Source organism: Bombus vancouverensis, chromosome 1 (genome assembly GCF_051014615.1).
Source record: "Bombus vancouverensis nearcticus chromosome 1, iyBomVanc1_principal, whole genome shotgun sequence".
In the NCBI taxonomy this organism is placed as follows: Eukaryota; Metazoa; Arthropoda; class Insecta; order Hymenoptera; family Apidae; genus Bombus; species Bombus vancouverensis.
The window spans coordinates 12,951,222-12,976,972 of NC_134911.1; the positions used below are offsets into that span (position 1 = coordinate 12,951,222).

Genomic DNA, 25,751 nt, shown 5'->3' on the forward strand with positions numbered 1-25,751 from the left:
TTCCATCTAATTTTATAATGTTGAAATTTTCAAATACAGAATTTAACAGGGTGAACTTACTTTTGACAATGTGACTGGTATAACTACACGGAAATTAGGCTATTTCGGTAATAAATGGCCTACGTGTGGCAGTTTGACCGCACGAAATGGATTAGAAACTGTGACAAATGAAATGAAATCGTGGAATGCATTATCAGTAAAACTTCGATATATAAAAATTTTTATTTATAATAAATCTTTAGACGAATATTTTTATATAGTGTTCCTGTAGGCTTTGAAGGATTGGATGTTCCATGTAAACTTCATGGGCCTTCAATATAAATATAATATTGAAATTTATACATACCAAGTTCTTTGGAGTGTACCCACTCCAGCGTATCCCGAACCTCAAGTCACAGTCAGTGTATTCTTCCACATCGCTTCGAATCACACTTATCCTCCTCATTTTCCCCTCGATGTGAGTTACCTTTACTGCGAATAATAATCGAATAAATTTAATACCATACATTTATTTATTCCTAGGTTTCCTACATTTTCGAAGGACATCAGTTTACACATACTTTGAATATGATTTTCAGACCTAAATGGCTTTATGATATTTTAGATATGAAAACAATGATGTTTAAAACATTCAATTTTTAATATTATACATAAATATAAATTACTTCTTACTATGCGATATCTATTGTTATTCTTAAAGTTCAATCGATTTCAGTTGAAATACACTCTGCAATTGCAGTTTAATTTACATTTGAACACGTAAAACTTTTAGCAAGGGTAAACAATAACGAGTTTAAGAGGCATATGCAAAGTATCGTAAAAGTAAGGGTGTCGTATTCCTCGAAAATGGGCACAGGCCTGCTGCACTCTGGTTGAGTGGCAGACGTAAGTTTATTTCAATTGGTCAAGCAGCAAGAGCAGGTGACAACTGCAAGGGAAAATACAACTACCTCGGTCGTTGCTTACAGTTTCACTTACGCCGCTTGCAACTACTGATCAGCATTGATCTTGGTAAAATATAATATTTCTAAGACAGCAACTTTGATTCATTCTTACCAATTCTCAAATGGTCGTTTTCCATTTTTTTGTAATATTATCTTTTTCATAAAAAAAAAACAGTAGTTCCAAACAGACTCTCCCACAGAGTATATGCAGGGCACTTGTCGCTTCGAAAGGATCTATTTAAATTTTCATCGAGCACACCGAGGAGGTGCAAACTGTGCGTTGGTCTTTCGGATGGTTTCTCTTTCCCTCTCTCTCTCTCTCTCTCTCTCTCTCTCTCTCTGCTTTTTTACATGCCATTCGGTTTCGGCGATACCACGACAAATAGAAGACAATTTCAAAACCTGAGAGGGACTTCACCGAGCTCGCGTGCACATGGTGGTCGGATGACACTGGGAGGTCTGTGTTTCTCGGCAGGAGCCTGGAATATCGACAACCACGTGTCGAGCATATCTGACTCGATCCACGCGTCGTGTACCCCTTTAGTCTCACTAAATTATTTAGTATGTAGTAATGTTTAGCAGTATACGCACTTTAAAAACATTTATACCTTATCGTATTTATGTTATACTATATTTCTCTCGTATCTAACAATAACGATTTCTATGTAGTATTATAATCGACGCGTGCTAAGAGAGTAAACGGGTTATTGACACGAGTAGGTTAGTGTGTTAATAGCTTCATCATTTTCCTTCCGTTTCCTTCTGTTACTGTAACATGAATCGGCACAGTTGTGAAGAGGATCGCGTTCTTTTGACCTAGCAGGTTGCAGGTCAAAAAAGATTTGACTTCCGAAACCCAAGTGGAGACAGGCCAACAAGTGCTGCAGTTCTTTACAGTGATCATATTACCAACGCATTTACAACTTCGTTAGAATCATTATCCTCTTGTCAACCGTGACCACTAAAACATAAGACCTAATTTACCACTAATTTATTAGTATTAGTCGAATGTTAATTTTTAATTAATACATATAATTTTACTTTCTATACCAAAGCCACGCAAGGTTACTATAAAGAAAAAAGAAATACGTGCCTTCATAAATAATCAATGAAAATATGTGGGTCAAAAGTTAAACGGCAATACCGGGACCAACCACTGTTGCCTATTTATACGGAAAGAGTTTTTTGTCCGGTCCATGTCCTAAACATCACATCCGCCGAGGTGCTTCCTCCGCGAACCGTGTTTTACCGTGATCGTGGCTAACTGATGAAGGAAACGCAACAGGAAAGACAGAGAAAGAAGGCGAAAGGAACCACCGCACCGCCTCACTTTCAGCAGCTTCAAACATCCGCTGCACCAGCCGCCGCCAGATCTCGTTTACCTCTCCTCCGTTTCCCCTTTAGCTCCTTCTCAAAGAGACACACGCGTCCCTTCCTCTTCCTTCTCCCTTTCTCTTTCTTCTCTGCCTTTTGATTTCAAGGGTTGAAGAGGCCAGATAGCAATCTCCATCAAAATTGAAGAATACCTTTGAGTAATTAAATACAACGAAATATATATATATTCTCTCACATAATCTTTAATAAACAAAATCAAAAGATTTTACTTTAAAAAATTCGTTTCGATTAAGTACTAAGATATTAATCTTTTCCAATCTAATCTCAAGTCGAACAACCAAAATGACCTCGAAATCGTTCGTCTTAATACCCAGCGGTATGTCTAATATATCGCATGACTTTGAACGTAGCACACATCTGGAACGAAACGAGTGGACACGTCGACCTCCTTCGAAGAGAGGAGAAACAAGAAGGGGGATGTCCGTCGTGCGTGAACGGTGAGACACGTACCCACGTGCAAGGCTACGTCTTGAATCACCAGCTGCCGATTCGCCGACAACTCCAGGAACCCTGGAGACGAACTAAAATTAGCGACCAGCACCCCCGCCTAGCCCTTACATGGCCACGTCACAGACACACGCGCCGCTACTTTCAGAGAAAGAAAAAAAGATAAAGGAAACAATAATAATCACGGTCCGAGCGGCAGGAGTCGATCGTGTGCGAAATGTCACAGCTGGTGCAGTTGGGTGACCAATCATTTGTACGGGTAAGATTGACGATAAACGTATCACCCGTAAGAAATAGTTAACGAGTATGAAATTATGATACAAATATTTTTATTTCTGTTCGATTTTTCTATTATTAGAATTTGCTGTTATCAGCACCAGACCAATATATGTTACGTGTTTCTCTGATTATTTATAAAATTAAAAATGAGCTTAGTATTTTTTAAAAGGCAAGAATGATCTGTTAGTAAGCAATATTTGTTGCTTTGTAAAGTTTTAGTAGTAAATGTTTGATCCCTTTTATCACTCAGACAGGAAATATCGTAGGGTGGATTAAGGAACCACATGGCTCCTGCATGAATGAATACTATAATGAACTTGCTCTACTCGTGATAAGACAATCATTCAAATGAGATTCCAGCCAGAACTGTTATAAATATTGTAGGGGTGGTTAGTTTTACCACTGTTAATTTTCTGAAATGCTTGTTTGTAGCTTTTAAGTCTAAATGTTTAACAATGAAGAAACGGTAAACATTTTGACATTCATCTACATTATAGCAAGAACGATGGTAGTGAAAGTGTATCCAGATGTCTGGAAGTGGTCAAATTCAGTTTAGTTTAGAGTAACGGAGCACCTCGCATTCCTTTCGCGATCGATCTTCCGTCAAACAAGAATCCATGGAATCTGTTTCTATCGCGTACACTTCAAGTTCATTGTCCTCGATATCTGGAAGGGCATAGAACCTCGAAACGAGAGATTCTTTTGGTTTCGTCGTAGTACTGGAACTCCATTCCAAGTACATCTGCGGCGAGCGGATGCAGCCTGCATTTTATAGCCGCCCAATGCAACCGATTCTCATTCGTGCACCCGTACTCACACCCTCCACCACTTTCAGCACGCGGTACAACGACTTCTATAATTAGATTTCCTTCCCTTTAGCTTAGACACCTTCGAGCATGATCTCCATTTGCCCCGCGAATCGCAGAAACCTACCACCTGGGTTGCAAACGTTATTGAAGGCTCTACAATTAACAGGGTCAATTTCTCTCGAGGGTTGAAAATGGAATTGAAGAAATACCATTGATCATAGGATATAGAATCTTGTCATTCAAAGGTCGATCAACCTATGGATAGATATCGTCTGAAACAATATACACCTTCATCGTCAAAGCCAGCAATCACTTGACTTGTGTCGTGTTTTGCATTTGAATGCCGACCATGATGTCGGTATTCCAATACCGATCTACACGTTCAACGTGCTGACATTAACGGCACACACGCAGCTACGTTACAGGTTTCACGCCAGCTATTTCGAACAGGTTGCGCTCGGATCTATTTTTCGATCATTGGCATCGACTGGATCCACGGATCCACGCTTCTGATGACAGGTAGCCAGAAAAATAATTGAAACGACGACGATTAAATCGAGACGCGATCTATAAATGCTGTGTCACGTGCCAAAATGTAGTATCCTCGCAATTATAAATGGTTAATCGTTGGTGGTCGGCCAGGAGTTTGCAAAATGGTCATGGTTTTAATTTCGTGAATTCATGCACATCTAAAACGTCATTAGATGCATCTAATTTATCTTCTTGTATTATTATTTAATTTTATTTACATGCTTCTTTGATTATTCTTTACATCCAGTTAACAATATTTATCATTTTGATTAGTTAGTTTTTCGTGTACTACTATATTGATAGTGTATCTTTTCTCCTATTATACATTGTTGTGTATTTACAAACAAGACAAAAACCATCTCTCTTAGCTTCACGAAGTGTCTTTCATAAAGTGTCATTAAACGCTCTTGGCACGAGGCTCTCGCTTTCCTCGTTGGCAAATCCTACGTGGTCCTTTAAGAAAACTGATCGATAATGATAACTGATCCTAGAAACCACCTCATATAAAGTATTATAAACTCTCGTAACAATAACAGAAACTTCTCAATGAGAAATTTTGAAATCAGTATCCCAAAGCCGAAAGAAGGAATTTGATTGTGCAACAATGGCGCTTCTTTCCGAGCATTGCCAAGTTCGTAATCGTCATCGAAGTAGATACAAATGATTGCTGAAACGTCATGAATGAAATTTTTCTATACATATGTAAGAATAAAAAATATAAAAAATATAATATCCTGAAAATAAAATTTATATACAAATTTTAATACCGAATGAATGTATCGTAACACGGTAACGATGATGTTTCTTATTTATAAAAACGTTTCATAACATGAAAAAATAGACTAAAAATTTTGTACTACAAACCTTGTGGACTTTGCACGTTGTAGCAGCTTGGCAACCCAGTACGATCCGTCCCTGATCTGCATGCAAATACGAGCTATACTTAGAGATGTCCGATTTCCCTCGTTACGACAACAGATCGCATTTTCGTCTTCATCGACCTTAATCATTCTTCGTAGAATTTTCATACAGTAATGCTTTCAGACAACGCCAATGCAATGCGATTCGGAAAATGTTTCCCGCTTCGTTATTAAACAAAAATTACAAGTCTCTGTTTCCTGTGATTTCCGTGTAGTAAAACGGTTACTAGTTCTTCCCATGTCATTCATTAATCGCTACGGAAACTGTTTAAAGGATTGAGATAATGTGCAACGAGCATCTTCTTGCGCCTGGATTCTTCAATGAGCCACTAGAAAGAGGAAATCTGAATGAGCTACCTACACGTATACATGTACCGAGCAGACGCAAAAGGTCACTTGAAATATTTTTTATGAGACCAGAAACAACCTGGCGCATGAATTGGCCTTTAAAATTCTACATACTTCACGTAAATGCCTTTTTATAAACCATAAATTTATGAATTAACTAAATGAATTAACTAAATTAACTTATAAAACACTATTTATTTGTATATTAAATGATATTTAAATAATTACCATTAGCATCAGTGTCAAGAACACCATAATGTCTGTGTTACCTCGCATAGTAATACTGATAAACATTTCTCGACTAATTTACAAATTACGCTATCTCAAATTATGTGACAAAACACCAGCCTTTCATCTAATACGCGCGCGTAAACTCAAGATGATCACGTGTAAGAGATGAATGCATGTGCGTGTGAAGGGAAGCTGCGGTGGAAAAAGAAGCGTAAAAGAAGGGGAAGATAGGAAAGAGAGAGACAGAAGAAGGGCGCGTGTCGGTCGCGTGCCCGTTGCCGCTGGTGACTCGGTGTCTGCGACCCTCCTGCCCTTTAACCCCTCTTACAACTTTTCCATGGACGAACGTTTGAGTGGGGACAATATAATCACTAGACCTTTAAACGTATCCAAGTTTTCATAATCTCAGTATAATATGAACGATTAACACAGGTATCAATCCCAATTATTTTCTACTCTTTCATTTATTCTTCTAATCTTTTCTTCTTTAACTAGCATATTAATTTTTTCACGGTAAATATATGGTATATTATACGTAACTTTATCAGTTTATTAAATAACTTTTTTTTATAATACCGATTAAAAGTGCGTAGAAGGATGAATTCCATGAATCCACCAGCAAACTGTTCAGGACTACGACCTCAGCCCCCTCATCGTCTAGTCCACTTCCTCTTTTTCCGTCCCCTTCATTTTTTTCATCTCTCCTTAAAGCCGTCTGGACGACAGCAATGGAAGAAAGAGAATCAACGAGGGAGGATCAACGTGGCACGTGGTCCGTACGCGAAGCGATAGAAGGAACCACCTACTGCAACAGGAGATGTATCCCATCGGAAAACAGACACTCGGTCGAATAATCATCGAACGGCACCCGTGCGTCACGTTAACGGTTCATCCTTCTTTCTTTTACATCCTAACGCTTCCGATGCTTGATGCGGGAGACGGAAGTCATCAACATTCTCCAGATCTCAAACGGGCAATAATCTACATGATCGTTAAGTATATTTCAGTCAGCTCAGATCAATGAACAGAATTTTCTATCTAATATCATTTGTACTAATGTTCGTGCATTCGTCAGTGTCAATTAAGAACACTGATCGCGACAAAGTCTTTTTGTAAAACCTCATATCTTGATTACCTTTTTCAATAGAATTTCGGGTGTCCTTATTTTTATGATCATTTAAAGATCTTATACGTCAGTCTATGTAGATACGTAAAATCAGCTGACTGCTCGATAAATTCCTGTGCTCATACCGGTTGCGACGAATTTAAATGCATCGTGTACGTCATTATGAACCATCGTTGGTTCTTTTGTTGCAAAAAAAAAAGCTTACGTGAATATAAATCCAGCAACAAGAGGTTTCAAGAATAAGGATATCCCGATCGCTCTCACTCTTATGTGTTTGTCTCTGTTGTCTCGATCAAGATCGCAGACGGTCCGGCCGAGTGTAGAATTTCGTCGTGAAATTTGTGAATGAGCCCTCGTGACTCGCGCATTTTGAATGGAAACCGACAGGCCGGTTTTTACGAAAGCAGCACTATGCTCTGGCACAGGATGCGGGTGCGGACGAAGGGGGTGTATGCTCATTTTTATCCTTTTTAATTCTTTTTTCTCGTCGTTGAAGGAGATAAGAGGGGAAAAGGAAGAGAGAATACCGCCAGCTGATCGCCTCCGTCTTTGAAAAGGTTGTGCAAAATGCGAGCACGTGCTCGTGTGTGTGACCCTTTTTAGATTCGCATGCCTGCTTGCCACCTGCGAAGCCATTTAGTTCTACAGTCTGATCGGCATGCAATTAATCTACGAATTACTATACTTCCGTCCTCTTTATAAATTTCATTATTCTGCATGCTTTCCTAAAATTGATCATTAAATTATTCTTTATTTTTTGTATATACATGTCGGAGATGGAGGGACAGCGGGATTTCCCGTCCGGAATGTTGGGAAAAACCCCAATACCCTAGTCCAGACTTTTACTATAGCTGCATTTAAGTAATAAAAATAAGAAATAGTCTTAATGTTGCAATCTGACTTTATGACGATGGATTCGGGCTCGAAGTGACATAGCGGGTCACTAGACGTAGCCACGGTCACGGGAAGGACGTGTACCTGACAGAAGCTTGAAATGATTGTATGACTCTCCTTAAAAACAAAGATTGACCCGAGAAGTGGGGACAGGAGTATATAAGGGCAGTATCTTTTGGATTACGGGAGAGTTAGTTTGTTAGTTAGTCGTTGGACGAATTACTGACTGAGTTATCGAGAAGTTACCCGAATCGAGTACTACGTTGATGTCCTTGTCCTCCCGTGGACCGTGGATTCGTTATCGAACCTGAATTCGTTGTCACCATCATCTCGACCATCCTATTGCCATTACTCATAGTCTCTTGTAGTGTCCACATTCGTACTGATAAATATTAGCTACATTCGCGACGGTAAAGTAAGTAAAGGTTCATCGAACGCCCCAAAATGCCAACCTGACTCCGACATACATAATAAAAATATAATATATTATATATTCGCATATAAATTGATTTTCAGATGATTTTGATAAAATTTATAAGACTTCCTTTGTAGTAAAAATATCTATTCATTGATCTTAATAGATAGTAAGTGGCGACGAATCGCAAGAAAAACGATATAAAGAAAGGGAACAAATCTGAGGGGCGAGAAGGGTGAAACAGGCGGCTGTTCGCCGTCGGCGGAAGGAACTGTCTCCCTTTATACCCAAAGACATTCCTCCAAACATGAACCAACGTGCTTCGTATGACGGCATTCTCCCCTTGTAGGAGCACTTCCACGGACATCCCCACCCTGTGTTAACCTCTTGCACCCGAAACTAAATTAAGGGCCGTTCCGGTTGATATTTTTTAACCTTCTAATACTCCTTTCTTCTTTCTTTCTTGTCTTCGCCTTATTATACGTCGAGATTCATAAACTTGCATTTGATTATAGTATTTCACGCAAGTTTACTAAATTAATAATTTAGATTCTTATATTGTAAAGCCACTTTTCTGGAATTTTAAGAATTCATAGAAAACCAACAACTTTACATAGAACAGATATGTGCATACAATGACTCATGTACTGAAAATAGAAAATTGTCATCTAAAACCCGGTGTCATTGCACCCTAGGTCCTAGAGGACGTGTACGGTGGCTAGAAGAGGAGACAGATGAAAGTTGGAAGTACACGTAGACGACTGAAAATCTCGTCTGGCTCGTTGCCAAGATCTTCGAATCTTGTCATCTTCTTCATCCACGTCTTCTATTCTTCAGCACGCACTTCTCCCCGTACATTTGCTGGAGGCAATCAATTAAATAGTTCTCATAGTTTCTATCTTTCTATCTCCCGATGCCTTTTACTATTCCGTACAAAAGTATAACTTCGCGTAGTTCTTACATTGACAAATAAAATATTTTTTTTGTTAATACATTCAGCCTTAGTGCGTTTTATTAATTATCGTTTCGATTCTACAGTAGAAAGAACAACTTTAATCTTAAAGAATGGAAGGTTTTAGAAACATCGAGAAAAGAGAATAACAAAGGAAAATGGTTAGATAAACGAAAATAACATGACAAGGATATCAATTTCGAGAATGGGTAAAACGATAAAACGAACTTCCGGTAATACTACGTTTCTTTTATCGCTGTCGTCTAATTTTGATCAGAATTAGCGAAGATGCGTCATCCTTTACGAATTCTCGAATCGTGAATTTAGAATTCCAATCTGTACGTTCTACCTTGTCCCGCGAGTGACCGTGGAATAGAAGAGAGGTGGTTTACCCGAAGAACACGACAGCTGCATCGAGCCACCGGCCTGAAAATAGCACGGCAACCCCATACTGAGGCCGAAGAGCGAAGTCGAAGCCCTCTCCCTACGTCGGTATATACTTCGGTTAAAAAGCCACCCACCTACGAGCCTTTTAAATAGCGATCGCGTGCTTTTCCCTTTTTTTTTCCAGCAGAAAACTTCTCGCTAAATGACATGGTCGTGGAAAGAGGGAGTGTACCGACGCTGATTTATAAGAAGAACCAGGCGTTTCCGGATACTTTTCGAGACGATACTTGACACACTCGCCGAAACATTTATTTTTTTACCGAACGATCGAAACGGAATAGGATTGCACTTAATGACGCTGTTTTCCTTATCGAACAAAAAAACATCCCCTTTCTCAATTTCCGAGGAACTTTTTCCCTTTCCTTCTGGTCTGGATAACCATTAGGGATAGTGTTTATCCGTATCTTCTGAAATACGAGCACTCTGTAATTTTAATTTCCTGCTAATTCGATTGTCTAAACTGAAAAAGATATATGACAATATTTCATTCATTCGATAGTATGTGATGTATAATATATGCGTATATATAGTATAGATAAATCTAAAAACGTATAGTCAGCTTCTGTCTCATTTCTGTGAAAAATAGCAACGCACGTGGTTTTGCCTCTAGATCTATCCAACTTCTCTTTTTACTTCACCACAATTTACACGTACTTCCTCCTCCGCACCTGGAGCTTCTCCAAGTGCGCGTTTTACGCGACACGTTCCATCGGAAACGCGTTCAGGCACCTGTAGATGCGCCCCGTCCGCTGGTTTATTAACATAGAGACCACGAGGTAAGTTACATCTTACGTATATTTGATGACATATAGAAGTTCGGATGGACAATCCATCGCTGAGAAAAGCTTCTGCGAGTTGCGTCAGTTGAGATGCTCGACACTCGTGACTTTATTTTTAGGTCCGCCGTCGATAGTACCATGATTGCAATAGAGTTGTTGAGACACCTGTTCTTCGAATCATTTCAAAGACGATTAGGATGTCGAGATTTATTCGATCTGAAAAAATGAACGAAGTATGTAAACTAGAAAGAGAAACATGAAAAGGATATTATCTGTACATACAACTATATAATATCTTGTTTCTTAATGTCCATCAATTCCTTCTCCAATACAACGTTAGTCTACGATACTTAAATCTGAACCATTATTCTGTTGCCTCGAGATTTACGAGTGTCGATAAATGCAGCTTACACTTGGCATCGTATTTTCGCGACGAATAGAAGAGAAGCATCGTGAAACATCGACGCGGGACGAAAGAAGGTGGCAAGCAAATAAGAAAACGACGTAGGCTCTCGCAGTTTCATTGGTGGCTACAGGATAGAAGCAGGTTGGTGCGCTGGGTGGTTCTTCTGGAGCGACGCCAGGCGTCCGCCGAATTTAGCACCGCGACGCTGACTAACTCGCGTGGCATTCATTCAATCGCCGACCAAAAAGCCCGCTGCTTGCATAGTCTCTCGCTGCATAGTCTCTATTTGCACGAACGACGCCACTCACACTCAGAAAATCTGGCTTTCCTTTCCATTTTTCTCCTTTTTAAGCGCTCTACGAATCACGTTAAAATTTATCGCGTATGCTTCGATACCTGGAAGCGTGCAACAATCCTTCGTCGTGGTTCATTGTTCAGTTACATCGATAGGAAACGAGGTAATTAATAAAGCCCTTTTCAGCAAAATCATCTGTGATATTATTATACGATCGTGCAGAATATATAATCGATAAAGTGTGACTGAAATAGAAGTGTCATTTTATTAATAACGACTTGTTATTAATAAAACATTGCAGAGTATCTTAAAGTATGATAGTCGCTTCCCATGAAAATATAATGTTTATTTTTAAAAAATTCCACGGAAAAAGCGTGGAAGGTTACGAAGCAAGAGACGTTTAAGAATTGTAGCTGATTTCTCGTCATTTGCAACGAAAGTTTATAATATTATTAGTGTGGTTTCCATCGTTTTCTCGAAATACTTGTAGCATCGAGTTCGAGGAAATTTCACTCATCTCGTAAGCAAAAAGACTGTGTATCCCGATGAATCGCGTCTGCCATCTTTGCGCTTTTTCCGTTTCTCCGTCATGACGGTCAAAAGATGCCGCATACTAAACGACACACGTTCCTTTCCCTTCCCTTTCTTCTTTTCTCGGTTCAGTGGCAGTTAATGAACATCGGACGCGTGCCACGGATCCCACAAAATCTGTCTACCAACGGTGGCTTCGCATAAAAATAGAATGCTATCCCTTCATTTGCCAACTGGTAAATATCGTTTCAATAATATGCTTTCTTCCGTTTGTTTCATTTGTTTTTACCGATTCTCTGGATTCGTGCCTTTAAATCTTAAATATCAACACTTCAATGCAGATAAAATTTTATTTGACAACTTGAAAATTATTTTACATTAAAACGATGCTTCGTCCGTGTTGTTAATTGAAATTGGATGTAAATCTTTTTCGTGACAACGCCTCTTAGCACCTCGGTTCATATCAAATTTAACGCACTCTAAATGCACTTTATATGTTTACACCTGTTCATGTCCATCCGGAAGCAGTTTCATAACTCATCAAGTTTCTTAAAGCGAATGCAGTAATAAGAACACTTTGTTCGATTCTTACTGGTTCATCAATATTACATTAGAACAAAGTGTTCAGTGACCGCACATGAGCTACAGGTCGACATTTCCTACAGATAAACGAATACGTAGGCCTCCAACCTACCTTCCCCCACGTATTTCGACCCACGTCAAAGAAAAAATAAATCTTCGTTACGCTTCCTTACGAACGCGCAACAATTCAGCTGAAAAAAGCTCAGTATAATTTTCCACCTTGAAACCATCTAATATGTCTTATATTTCCAAATCAAATCCAAAAATACAGAATTACTTCAAACTGAAGCTTTAACTACCTATTAAACATTAGAACGAACTTATAAGGATTCAAATAACACACAAAACGATGTTATCAGTCGATAACATTTTGGCGACTTATTAAAACGAAAATTGTTTTCGAAGCTTGAATGAAAAAATCTTAAATTAAGAGACCTATTTTGTTTTCTCTTTTCTCGTAATGATAGTTTTAAACTCAGCCAGTATTAAATTTTGATAAAATATTATGTAAAGGAAGTGCTCGAATTTTCAAGAGTATTTTGCCCAATGAATTACATAAAATTTCAATAAGGTAAACATTACAGTTTTCTAACAAACATAACGCAATTTCTAACAAATAAGAGAAGAAACTTCTGGTCGGTACTTAAATGAGTGCCTAAGCGAGTGTAAATAAAAAAATGATAATAAGCAAAAATCGTCATTAGTTTCAATCTAAAGAGCTTTTAATATTCAATCTTTTACGCGTGTACTCGTGCACAACATTGTCCCCGTTCACGCTCGATTGAAAAAGCGACACGGATGTGCATACAGTGGTCGCACACTTCGCCACCACTCAAACAGAAGCAGCGACGACACACGAGCCAGTCGGGCACCCTTCTGAGCGCGTGCAACGCGGTGCGCAGCAGCTGAAGAAGAAGAAGACGATGACGAAGAGACGGCGGAGGGCGAGGGAGGCTGCGCTGCTATATGTAGTCCCGAATCTTAGCCGGAGCAACTATTACGCCCGAAATTCTCGAGGCGGACGCACCCCCGTGTTTAGCAACAGGTACAAGATACCTTAAGAGATTACTTAAAACCGCGCGGCATCATCTTCAATCCGGGGGTTCAACGTTCTTTCGCGGTATTCTTCAACTTAAAGTAACACTTGCAATTAGTGACCGTGTGTGACAGTGAAGTTAGATCAGACAGATCTAAGGTATGGTTTGTGTGATTCCAAGAGTCAAATAGAGAGAAGAAGGCAAATTACAATAAAGAAGAAAATGCCGAGGGCATTTCTAATCACCCACCGACGATACAATGGAGTCGAAGAAGAGTTTGATGGATCCGGAAGAGGTACGTCCGCTTTCGTAACTGTCTCTTTGAATATTCCTTGCTTATCCCGTGCCAGGAATTTTTTTTCATCTTCTGCGCTGTATCTCCGTTTTAAAAATAAACCTTAACGCGTCCTCTTCGTCGAAAAACCTGTAAAGATTGCTATTTCTTATTCATCAATTCGATTTTATGTTCGATTTTACATGCAGCTTTACGTTCCATTTGGTTTTGCGTTCAGTTTCATGTATTCGTCAAAAAACTTTTAGTTATGAGAAAACAGTACATTGAAAGTTCAAAGGTTAAGACGAAAGTTCCATTAATGGTAATGTTAGCGCCTCAAAAACGTAAATGTAGGTACTTGAGTCGGAGCAAGCAAAATTTTCGCGCTGCTTACGTCCATCTCGTCAATCAAAGTTTCTGACCACAAGCCAAGAGAATTTGCTGGTCGTTGCTTCGTGATTAAGGTGGTACATCATGCAGATTTAAGAATAGGAGACGCTAGATGCGTCACGAAACTAACACGACGCATACCGTCGCGATGCCGTCAACCCCTCCAAAACTTTCATACAAACGCATATGTATGTGTACATTGAGGTACGCAGAAAATACAAGAATTAAATAGAGAGAGAAGAATAAGTTAGAAGATAGAGAGAGAAAGATAGCTACTCTATTTCTGTTCTCTTCAAAAACAGAGCAGGCGGTATACTCGTGAAGGTGCTTCGTGTTTCACGAAGCGCCTTGATACATGGATTCAAAGTCATAAATATGGATCTCTTTGTTCGGCACGGTTTACGATTTAAATACATAAAGTGTAAGTTAAATTCATAAAAAGAAATTCCAGAAATAAGAAATCCTCTGTTCTTTGAGCGAAATTTTTCTATAAGCTTCTGTTAATATGCGCAGAGCGGTACCACCTGTTTCAAGTTTCATCAAAGAGATTGATATATGATACAGAAACGTCGTTTCCTAAAAACTAGTTATAAAGAATGAGGCGCCAGAACATGATGCATTTCCTCGTTGCACAAGAATGACGCGAAAATGTCACTAATTTCAAAACAGCCGCGTACAACGAGATCAAACTATCAATTGGAAGTTCTTTTAGTTTGATCACGAGATTTCCGTTGGAAATTCGCCAACACGCACCGAAATCGTAGAAATCTCCACTAGCAATGATAAATGTTTCCACGTGCGGCATTTTGAACTTCCTTCAATTTTATTATCCGACGTGATAGTCTAGTGGTAATATCTCATATTGTTTAAATGTTCATACTGTTAAACGTAAAATTTGTAATAACAAAAATACCTTGCAGAGGAATAAAAGAGACTAATGATAAATCTAATTTTTGTCGATCTTTCATAGATTTCAGTCCTGAAAGAGGAGTAAGACTGGCCGATTACAGTGGAAACCATCCAACTTCTGACGGCGCTAGCGAATGCGGTAGCGAAACATCGTCAGATTGTCCCGAAGAATTGTACAATCTCACAAAATTGGCAGAAGTGAGCTTAGCCGCAGCCGCTGGTACGTTAATTCATCCCAACAACGTGATTTATCAGCAACCAGCTTCGCCTAGATGTGCTCAATTTTCGGACAAATGCGGCAGAATAATGACCCCACGAGCAAAACAGCAAGAATCGCAATTTCAAGATCACCCAGAGACCCTCGAAGATGAACAGACACTTGGTGAAAGAACGAGACTCTTCTTCGAGAGGATCGAGTGCGAACGTGAGATTTTACAGAATCGTTCAAAGAGGAACACAGTTTTAGGCATCCACGTTTCACCTCATTCTCATCAGTTGCAAGAGGAACGTCAAAGTCTCGAAGCCTCTGAGAATTCGCTCGATAAAGCTGAATTGGAATCAATTCAGTCCACACCCTCGACTATCTGTCAAAACCGAAGAACAACCTCGACTTCGACGGAGACGTCGAAATCCGAAGACAATGAGGATCACGAATGTCCTGACTGTGGAAAAAAGTACTCGACATCGTCTAATTTGGCCAGACATCGACAAACGCATAGATCTCTTGGAGACAAGAAAGCCAGAAGGTGTCCACACTGCGATAAAGTCTATGTCAGTATGCCTGCGTTCAGTATGCACGTTAGAACGCATAACCAGGGGTGCAAGTGCCATTATTGCGGCAAGTGTTTCTCGAGGCCGTGGCTCCTGCAGGGACACATACGTACTCATACAGGTGAGAATTTAAACAAAAATATTATTTTATACGTCGCTGATGGAGTGAATGATGTATTACGTAACCAATAAAATATATAAATACGTCGATTTTTATCAAATAATAATTACCTGCCCACCATGTAATTCAACGACATTTCCCTTTTTGTATACTAGGCGAGAAACCATTCAAATGTACGATCTGCAATAAAGCGTTTGCTGACAAGTCAAACTTACGCGCCCACATACAAACGCACTCGAACACCAAACCATATGTATGCGGTCGCTGCGGTAAAGCATTTGCTCTGAAGTCGTATCTCTACAAACATGAAGAGTCATCATGTATGAGAGCGCATCATCGATCATCTGCGGATAAAGCCGATGGGAACGATCAAAAAGCAACATCGTCGTCAACAAAATCCTGTGCTCCGCTGGCATCTTCTTTGAACAGACTACAAACAACGTCGTGCGTCACGGCATCCCCTACCAGCGTTATCGTTCCTCGCTTGGGTCTCAATCGCGATCAAAATAATTCATCTTCGGCGTTTTCCGCTATCATTAGGCACACCAGGGTTCCCGATGCATCAGTGACACCTCCGCCATCAAAACGTTTCTACAGAGAGAAAACCCCAGGCGAAGAACGAGAGAGGAAAGCACCTGATAACACAACCAAAAATCCAGAGTGTGTGTCCAGAATGGTCATTAGAACTTCCGTTATATCTCCTAATCCGGAACATCTTAGTCGCTTCAACAATGACAGTCAAACCTCTTCTAACAGTTATGATTTTTCCGACCCTGCGAGGTCTTCCGCATTTTCCCAGCCGACAACGATGACACTTAATTTAGCTATTGCATAGAATAACCGCATATCGAAGAAAAGAAGAATATTCGTCCAAAATGCTAGAACAAAACTACGGCAAGTATTTTTAGCGAATAACGATAGCAATATTATCGTACATAGATACACCAAAGATTATTTTATACTCATGAAACGTTCAATCTGGGTTTGAATGTGTATCATAAGCATGAAAGAACTACAATCTACATCAAAAAATATGAATGATTAAATAATCGCTTTATAGAGATACAAAGACGTAATTACTTACTAGCAACTAGTGTCATTCCTATCAATATTAAGATAAGTTCGTTAAGTTTTAATGGGAAACGTTTGAAATTCTATTATCTTACTTACTGACATCTTTCTATGAGCAATGAACACCCATTTCTATATAGTTAAGTATATGGAGTCAATTTTGAGATGAGTTCAACGAGGATAAGAAATATTATAGAGATTACTTATATCACGAATATTATTCCACACACCTTCCTAATTAGGGACCATCTAGCACATAGTCATATTAACGATAAAATTGTGAATTATCAATTCCTAGTGTTGTGCCTTAAATACTATTCGTACGTAGTTACAATTTTTTAAAGACATATCACGCGTATTAAGAAACAAAACTAATTTATTGATTTAAAGTGAAATGCAGTGCCTATATGCATACCTATCTTAGTATTAGTTGCATTGATCAAATTTTCCAAGCTCTTCTAGGCAGCTAAAAATTCCTCGAGGCTTGAAACTAACAATACACTGAAGTGTAGATTACCAACGAATACCAATCAAATTATATGTAGACATTCATATAATTGTGAAATAGTATAAAAATAAGTGAAAAGAATAGAACTATTTTTAGTTCAAGCAATCTGTATATAAGAAATTACATTTTTCAAGAACTTGTAACTTTACAACGTCTTGTTTAAAATGTATGTTAGACGTTTACATTGAACTACATATTTTTATTACGGTGGTCAAATTCAAATTTGGCAAAATTAATCATTGAAGTGTATAAAGTAAAGCGGAAAAATATTGAATAGCAATTAGGATTTCCATTAAAACAACAGATAATGTGGATAAATGTAATTTTGGATCACATTTTTCTACAAGTATATATCTAAGGAAACACATAGTTTTATATTGTAGTACGTTAATCGCGTTTTTAAATACGAACGCGTATTGTCTGTGATTCGAGTTTTCATAAACGGAACCGACGGCCATATGCAATCTAGTAGCCCTCTAGTGGTCGTATTATGTAATTAAGAATTTTTTTTGTTTTCGATACGTTACCGATCATCGGTAACGATCTGAGTGTAAACTAGTCCAATCCGATCTGCTATTCTATGCGCAACCCATCGAATTTTTGTTAATTTGTACTGCATATGTATATTATGTATGAAATGATTCACGCATATCTTTCATAATCTTTCTAATCTTTTTTCGTAATTACTTACATGGTGATTTAAGAAAAATGAAATTACTTTTCTCGGCTAAAATAAAAACTTACAAAAGGACGGTTGCGCAGAAAATCGAATAGCAGCGGTTTTATAATAAATATTTCACGTAGTTTATCTATTTTTTCACAGTAATGTCATACATTAGAACACGTGTTTGTAATAACCTGAAATCAAAAGCGAGTACAAGTACTTGTATCCTAGTCATCGATCTGTTACGAAGATTAAACACAGAACATTAAATTACATCCCAAAATGTAATGTTATATTGTATAGTTATGTAAAATCACATGTTGTAAATAGCATTCCCTACATTATACATTAGTATATATCTAGAATGTCACAAATAGTCTTACTAATTAACACAGTTGTAATGTATTTTCGTTTTACGTATGTAATGTACCATTTGTACATTGGAGTGCCTAAGCAAACATTTTACCAATTTTTCTACGAATTGTGCAAGTCATATCTATTAAAATGAAAAAAATATACGTATAGCTACATATACTTGATAGTGTGTATAATATTTTTGTAAAAACCCATTCTAGTTTTAATTGCTTACAATTTTGCTTATTAATTTTTATCTATATTTTGCTCTTTTCATATTCTAAAATGGAAGAGAAGGAAAACGGAACTATTCAAGAAACGTTAGCTACGCTTTTTATACGCAGTTATAGTCGAAAAATTTTCCAAAGAATAAAAAATATATTTATGGTAAAGATTCACTTAACACAGCTTCATAACTAGACAGCTATATAGCGCGTATTAATATAATTGCCAAATACGAATAATCCAACTTTTACTCATCCAACTTTTTCTATTGCTGATGAACTGTGCGATAGTTTAATAACACTTCGAAGAAGAGCAAACAACGACTTTCTGTATTTACCAAATGGATTGGAGTTTATAATTAGGGCAATGAAGGGGAACACATCTATCTTAGTCAGTCGATGATGGTCACATAAACTGACTTTAGGCGATATCATGCACGATTAGAAAGATATTTGCGTCTTGGAAAGTAAGGCAGCGAAATGGTATGGTGAAATAGATTACTCTTATCCAAAAGTAATTTTGCGTAAATAGGAATATCATCTTCGAAATACTATGTGCGATCAAAGCAAAAAGAAGGTGTCATCTTAAGTTGGCGTTGATAAACAAATAAAAAATACTAAGAACAAAAAATAATGGGTATATTATTTTAATGATCTTTTTTACTATATATGTATTCCTGTATAGCAATACAAGTAGCTTTTTTTAATAAAAGTTTGGTCTAAATACTTGGTAATTGATAAAATAGAATTTGTAATAAATTGAATACAAATAAATGAATAGCTGTTCAAAGAATATGAATTAGATAAAATGGCCTAGATCTGACTTTGTTTGTCTTTTATTTCCATTAATTTCTTCATATATTCTAAAGATTCTCCGCACAACTTCATGAATATTGTTATTATAAAAGCATAAAAATGCTTGTGAAAACATGCCGGTAAGGAGATCTGGACATCATGAGACGACATAAGATAACGTGATGCTTATAAGACTGCAGACGCACTTCATATCACGATTTACATACCCACGCTTCTTAGAATTTCCCCTATCAAACTATTCCCCCACCCAAGCTTCAATTCAAATCCTCATACTTCTTGATCTCTTTGCAAGATCGAGTGTAAGTAAGCCGAAGAAGAAGAAAAACAGGGAAGAGGTACTACATATTTGGAGGGAATCGGCGAATGAATTTACTAGAACTACCGCTAAATAGAAGCCAACAGTCGCAGCGAAGGCCTCAAAATAAACTGGAGCCATGCGACCGATCCTTGTCATCCTGGTTTTCTTCTCGGGATCAGTACTCTCAAAATACTATGTAAGTTGTCATCCATTATTTTTCATTTCAATTTTTTAATTTTTTAATCTTTAAAACATTTGCTCGCAACGAATGAATTTAATCTAAAGCATATTTAAAAATATTCATAAAAAAAAGTTATAGATGTCTAATTAAATATATTCGTTTTTAAATTATTTACAAATCAAAATATTGTAGACACATTATAGAGTATATTAATATCTGAGTCAGATAATAAGAAAAGTACGTAATTTATTATAATGAATAATTCATATACAATGAATTTCTTTATGTACCTTTCCCAATTCGAATAAAACTTACTCAATTTTTTAATACAAATTAAATATTAGTGTGACTCTAGCTAGTTGAGAGGCCAAAGATTTGGAGATCAAAGTTCATAAGATAAGTTGATAGGAAATCAACTCGACCCGTTCCTAATTCCTATATTCGATTAGTTTTCTTTTCTTTTACGTCTCCTTTTATTTTGTTTGTCTTATCACAAAATGTTATCAATTATTATGTATTGTTTAGAAATAAATTTAAGTAATACACATTTTGAAGAGATTAAGATTCGAATATTGTATTTAAAAAGTGTAAAAAGTGTAAAACAATTTTTTTAGATTTAAAAATTATCTTATAAAAAACTATATTGTTCGTTTTACGTACTTTTTTAATCTCAATAATTCCCTTAATAATTTTCATTCTTCGTTCATAGGAAAAAAAACGCTTTGACCGCTCCATCTATGATGACTTTGAAATACCGAATGTTAGCAAGCACTTAATAAAGAAGCAATGGACATTTACTGATTATGAAACGGTAATGAGAACTTTTACTCACCGAAATTGTATAAACAATATTTTATAATTTTTATTTCTTACAGCATTTTAGTGCATATAAAGATAGAGAAGAAAACAATTGCTATGTAGAGAAACTAGAAGACAATATCGCTGCAGAAGGATTTTCAGAAAATGGAATTGAACAGAAGCAAACATCAAAAGTTCTTTATGCTCCAAACGAAGTTTTGACAAAATTAGAGGTAACACATTACTGATATTGTTAACATTATTATTACTTATATAATACAAAAAATAATTTACCTTTGACAGGCATGGCAAATTGCAGGGGCTAGAATAGTTGATTTCTGTAATGGCCACAAAATTATTTTACTACAAAAAACTATTCCAATATTCGAACAAACGATAGATCCTTTTTTTAATATACTTCCCCTGGATGAAAATGATATCGTAACAAGAAGAGTAGCTGATATACTTCTAACACCGCTGATAAGTCGAGCTAAGAGACAAGTCGCGCTTGAAGAAAGGCAGAAGCTTAATAAAAACTTTAAACAAAATCGTTTGCGTCGTCAAGTACAACCATCTCCAGGAAAATTTCGAGGACAGACACAATCTCAATACTTAAGTATCGGTAATAATGAACAGAAAGAAGGCAAGGCCGAGGCTGAAGCTACTCAACAATCTTCCCGCGCAGTTGTTAGTGCGTAATTAAGAAAACATTTTTACTATGTTATTGCATGATTTTTTGCATTTTTGTTATTGCAAAACATTTTTAGCTGGAAGCAATGGTATGGGGCAAGCACAAAGTATGTCATTGGGTAGTAATGGATGTGAAGATTGTTCAAAATATACTGATGAAAATGTTCCAGATAGATATGTTCAAATTCCAGGTATTGTAAATATTGCTATCCGAAAACACAATTTCGCATACCGTTATATGCACAATGAATAACATATCAGTGAATTTTCATTCTAATCTTCTGAATTTTTCGAACTTTCTATTGTACATTAATTAATGCTTCTTCAGCAATCAAACAGCCAGGAGATAATACTGTTAGACAATCTGGTATGATCACTCCTGGAATGGGTACAACTTATCCTAGTAAAATACCTGCTAGTACAGTTCGAGATCACATGCCTTACCTTAGTGGAGGTGCAATGTATCCTGGACGTATACCTGACATTGCAACTGGTAGTGATGCATCATACCCAACAAGAGTAGGTGGCACAATTTATCCCGGAAATATACCTACTACAATTGATGGTAGAGTAGTTCATTCTGGAAGTGTACCTGGAGGAACTGTACCTGGTACAACAACTGCTGGTGGTGTAGCATATCCTGGAGGAGTTCCTAGCACTATAACAGGTGGTGGTGCAGTTCACCCTGGTGGTTTGCCTGGTACTGTAATAAGTAGGCGTATACCTTATTCTGAAGGTCCACCTCGTACTACCACTGGTGGTGGTGTAGCTTACCCTGGAGGTATACTTACTACTACAACCGGTGATGGTATTGCTTACCCTGGAAATATACCTATTACTACAACTGGTGGTGGTGTTGCTTACCCTGGAAGTGTATCTAGTACTGTAATTGATGGTGGCACAGTTTACCCTGGAGGTGTACCTAGTACTACAATTACTGGTAGTACAGTTTACCCTGGAGGTGTTCCCAGTACTACAACTGGTGGTGATGTTGCTTACCCTGGAGGTGTACCTAGTACTACAATTACTGGTGGTACAGTTTACCCTGGAGGTGTATCTAGTGATGATGCAGCTTATCCTGGAAGCATGCCTGGTACAACAATTGGTGGTGGTGTAACTTATCCAGGAAGTATGCCTAGTACAACAACTGGTGGTGGTATAGCTTATTCTGGAAGCATTCCTGGTATAACAACTGGTGGTGGTGTATCTTATCCTAGAGGAGTGCCTGGTACTGTAACAGGTGATGGTGTAGTTCATCCTGGAAGTGCACCTGGTACAACAACTGGTCGTGGTGTAGCTTATCCTGAAGGAGTGCCTAGAACTTTAACAGGTGGTAGTACAATTTACCCTGGAGGTGTGTCTGGTACTACAACTGGTCACATTGCTTATCCTGGAGGTGTGGCTGGTACTACAATTGGCGATACTGTAGCTTACCCTGGAGGTGTACCTAGTACTACAACTGGTGGTGGTGTAACTTATCCTGGAGGTGTACTTGGTACTACTACTGGTGATGCTGCAGTTTATCCCGGAGGTCTGCCTGGTACTACAACTGCTGGTGGCATAGCACACCCTGGAATAATTTCTGGTACAGCAACTGGTGGTGGCATAGCTTATCCTAGGGGTGTACCTGGTACTACGACTAATGATGATGTTACTTATCCTGGAGGAGTACCTGGTACTGTAACTGGTGGTAGTGTACCTTACCCGAGTAGTGTTTATACTAGTGGTACTGTACCAGATACCAGAGATACTCTTCATGGCCAAATTATAACAGACTCAAAAGCAATTGGAGATACTAATGTGTATCCCGGTGGACAGTCCCCTACACAATTTTTTGGAACACCAGGTACACCAAGGACTTTTCCTGGTCGTCCTGCTGATGTTACAAGTGTTTATGGTGGTGGTATTTCACCACCAGCAAGTCAATTAGGAGAAACTGTACATTATCCAGGAAACGTGATACCAGGTAGAAAGATTGATGGAGACATTATACCAGGAATATCTGTCACAGCTCCAAGTGGTGGTATTACATATTCTACAGGTACTGCACCGGGAACAAGTAATCTTGATGGTACAAGAGATTCTTTTCAAGGAAAATATTCAGAAAATCGTGCAATAATACCGCCGAGCTACCCATTGCAAGGACAATATCCTGGCAGTTCAAGATGGCAAGATAAAGGAGCTTTAACTTCAAGTCTTGTAGGGCATGGACAAGTAATTGAACAATACCCAGGTGAAGGACAAGGTATCAGACAATATCCTGGTAGTATACAGTATCCATCCAATATAAGATCCATAACAAATACTGGAGAGATTCCTCAATATTATCAACAACCTAGTAATCTTTTACCTGTAGAAAATGATAACTCTAATTCTCAAGCATCTAGTTCTGTAAAACAAACAGATTCAGGTACTCAAGCAAGCGCATCAGCTCAAGGCAAGTTTCAACAAGGTACAGCTCAATCTCAAGTAACAGGTACTTATAGTGGTTCTGGATCATTCTCAGCTCAAGCTGGTAGTACTGACATAAATAAAAGTGCACAAGCTGAAATTAATGGTGGTAAAGGAGGTGTAGTAAGCAATGCTCAAGGAGTTGGTGGTTATGGAAAGAGTCAAACACAAGTTCAATTAAATTCAGAATTAGGTGCCACAACAACAGGTGCACAAAGTAGTGGCTGGAATCATGGTACAAATTCCCAAGTACAAGCAAGCTCCAAAGGTGGAATGGCAGATGCTCAAGCAAATGGTGAAGGAAGTACTTCAAGTCAAGCTCAAATTGGTTTTCAACCATATCTTAAGACAGATGAAAAAATTGAAAGATATTCGAAACCATTCCGCGGAGGTGGAACAGCCTCCGCTCAAAGTGGAGCATATACAGGTCAATCTCAATCGCAACTTGAAGGATCTTTCCAATATGGAATTACTTACACTGGTGCTGCACAAGCAGGATCGGGATCTGGTGCAGCAACTTCTAGAAAGCCATTCAACTTCAATCTTACGGATAGTGAGCTATTTAAACCATTCAAACCATCTTATGGACCACAAATTGTACAGAAGAATAGTAGTGAAAGGATAAATACAGCCCCAGATAATGAATATAATCAAGATAAACTTCAGTCAGGTTTACAAACTAGTTCTAGTTTCCAAAGAAGAACTTTTACTAAGCCAGATGACAATTCACGAAATATTACTAGTAAATCAGATCAATCTGTTGAGAAGTCCCAACTGGATGATTCAGTATATGATTATGAAGAAGAATATAATGGTGAAGATTATGACATGTCATCATTTCAAACTTCAATGAATCCGAAGATTTCAAAAAGCTATGCTGCAGAACAAAATAATAGTAATTATCAATTACAAACATTACATGTTGCAGCTGGAAATCAGTATGACGTTCACGTGAAACAAGATACTAATACAGCACAAGTTGGTGATGTCCTCCAACCTGGTCAATCATTACAATCGAGGTACACTATACCACCTGGCTTTCGTGGTAGAGTAATATCTGTAGCTGGTGATAAAATTATTACTCATGGCGATGGGAAATCTCAATCTCAAACAGTTTCCCTGATTCCAAAAGAACCAAATTTAACTTACGAAAATAAATCACCTATTTCAGAAATCAGATCTCTTAAAACTAACCATGAAAGATTAATAGAAAGTCATGCTGCATCTAAAGAAAAGCAAAAAAATACTTTTCCACAAATCCGATATCAAACTTCAACAGAATATCCGAAATACAATTCTAATGTACCAATGAAACCAAGTTATTATACAATAACAAACAGCATTGCTGGTAAACTAGATGGTAGAAATTCACCAAGAAAATATGAACATCGTTATTACACGAAAAGTTCAACTTGTGGATATTTTACATTCTCTTGCAATATTGTATATGGTTCTAATGGTAGAACAAAAATTTGCAAACCAAAAATGCCGACATATCCCGATGGTACTCCCATGAAATGTTAAATAGTGATTATAAGGTATAAAAACTCTCTTGTATTGTTTAAAAAAACTTAGTTTTTATTCGTAGATTATTTTATACTTTACTAATATTAGAGATATTTTTTTATTACAATTTAGATTATTCTTCTTGTTTATCCTTGCATTAATATTTATGATCATTCATACATCTTATGAATGTAATAATATTTCTATTATTTCTTTCACATATACACACTACATATCATTTTTATTGAGGTACTTGTACTGAGTGTACATTATAAATTTAATGCTGCATCAAATTTTAGTATCTAACCTTTTTTATCAATAAAACATATATTAAACAAATAAAGGATTCTACTTTCT

The 25,751-nt window shown here is 37.6% G+C and overlaps 2 protein-coding genes and 1 long non-coding RNA gene across 6 annotated transcripts; 2 read left to right on the plus strand and 1 right to left on the minus strand.

The window, feature by feature from the left end:
* Nucleotides 1-4,574: 4,574 nt before the first annotated feature.
* Nucleotides 4,575-10,991, minus strand: LOC117153574 (uncharacterized). Of its 2 annotated transcripts, XR_004463633.2 has the most exons (4): nt 10,800-10,991; nt 10,531-10,733; nt 5,270-10,467; nt 4,575-5,072 (listed from the first exon to the last, which is right to left on the minus strand). It is a non-coding gene; the product is annotated as an uncharacterized LOC117153574 (long non-coding RNA). The 2 variants fall into 2 exon arrangements; XR_013058725.1 differs by having other exon boundaries at nt 5,270-10,733.
* Nucleotides 10,992-11,157: 166 nt separating this feature from the next.
* On the plus strand, nt 11,158-18,610 carry LOC117153572 (uncharacterized). 3 transcript variants are annotated; one of them, XM_033327736.2, is made up of 5 exons: nt 11,158-11,381; nt 11,882-11,985; nt 13,142-13,663; nt 15,003-15,833; nt 15,989-18,610. In XM_033327736.2, exons 3-5 carry the CDS (start codon nt 13,591-13,593, stop codon nt 16,666-16,668), a joined length of 1,584 nt encoding a protein of 527 aa, XP_033183627.1. In that variant the 5' UTR covers nt 11,158-11,381; nt 11,882-11,985; nt 13,142-13,590; the 3' UTR covers nt 16,669-18,610. The 3 variants fall into 3 exon arrangements, with proteins under 3 accessions (XP_033183627.1, XP_076475746.1, XP_076475740.1); XM_076619631.1 differs by having other exon boundaries at nt 11,882-13,663; XM_076619625.1 differs by having other exon boundaries at nt 11,158-13,663.
* A 1,135-nt stretch (nt 18,611-19,745) lies between these two features.
* LOC117153567 (uncharacterized) lies at nt 19,746-25,737 on the plus strand. The gene is made up of 6 exons (XM_033327726.2): nt 19,746-19,964; nt 20,659-20,760; nt 20,825-20,980; nt 21,051-21,438; nt 21,515-21,628; nt 21,766-25,737. Exons 1-6 carry the CDS (start codon nt 19,905-19,907, stop codon nt 25,410-25,412), a joined length of 4,467 nt encoding a protein of 1,488 aa, XP_033183617.2. The 5' UTR covers nt 19,746-19,904; the 3' UTR covers nt 25,413-25,737.
* Nucleotides 25,738-25,751: the final 14 nt, after the last annotated feature.

What these genes read in the sequence shown, in the direction of transcription:
- LOC117153572 (XM_076619625.1), top strand. Translation starts at nt 13,591, where the DNA reads ATGCCGAGGGCATTTCTAATCACCCACCGACGATACAATGGAGTCGAA. An exon ending in GTTTGATGGATCCGGAAGAG is followed by an intron (nt 13,664 to 15,002) that starts GTACGTCCGCTT and finishes GATCTTTCATAG; the next exon opens with ATTTCAGTCCTGAAAGAGGA. An exon ending in ACACATACGTACTCATACAG is followed by an intron (nt 15,834 to 15,988) that starts GTGAGAATTTAA and finishes TTTGTATACTAG; the next exon opens with GCGAGAAACCATTCAAATGT.
- LOC117153567 (XM_033327726.2), top strand. Translation starts at nt 19,905, where the DNA reads ATGCGACCGATCCTTGTCATCCTGGTTTTCTTCTCGGGATCAGTACTC. An exon ending in CAGTACTCTCAAAATACTAT is followed by an intron (nt 19,965 to 20,658) that starts GTAAGTTGTCAT and finishes CTTCGTTCATAG; the next exon opens with GAAAAAAAACGCTTTGACCG. An exon ending in CATTTACTGATTATGAAACG is followed by an intron (nt 20,761 to 20,824) that starts GTAATGAGAACT and finishes TATTTCTTACAG; the next exon opens with CATTTTAGTGCATATAAAGA.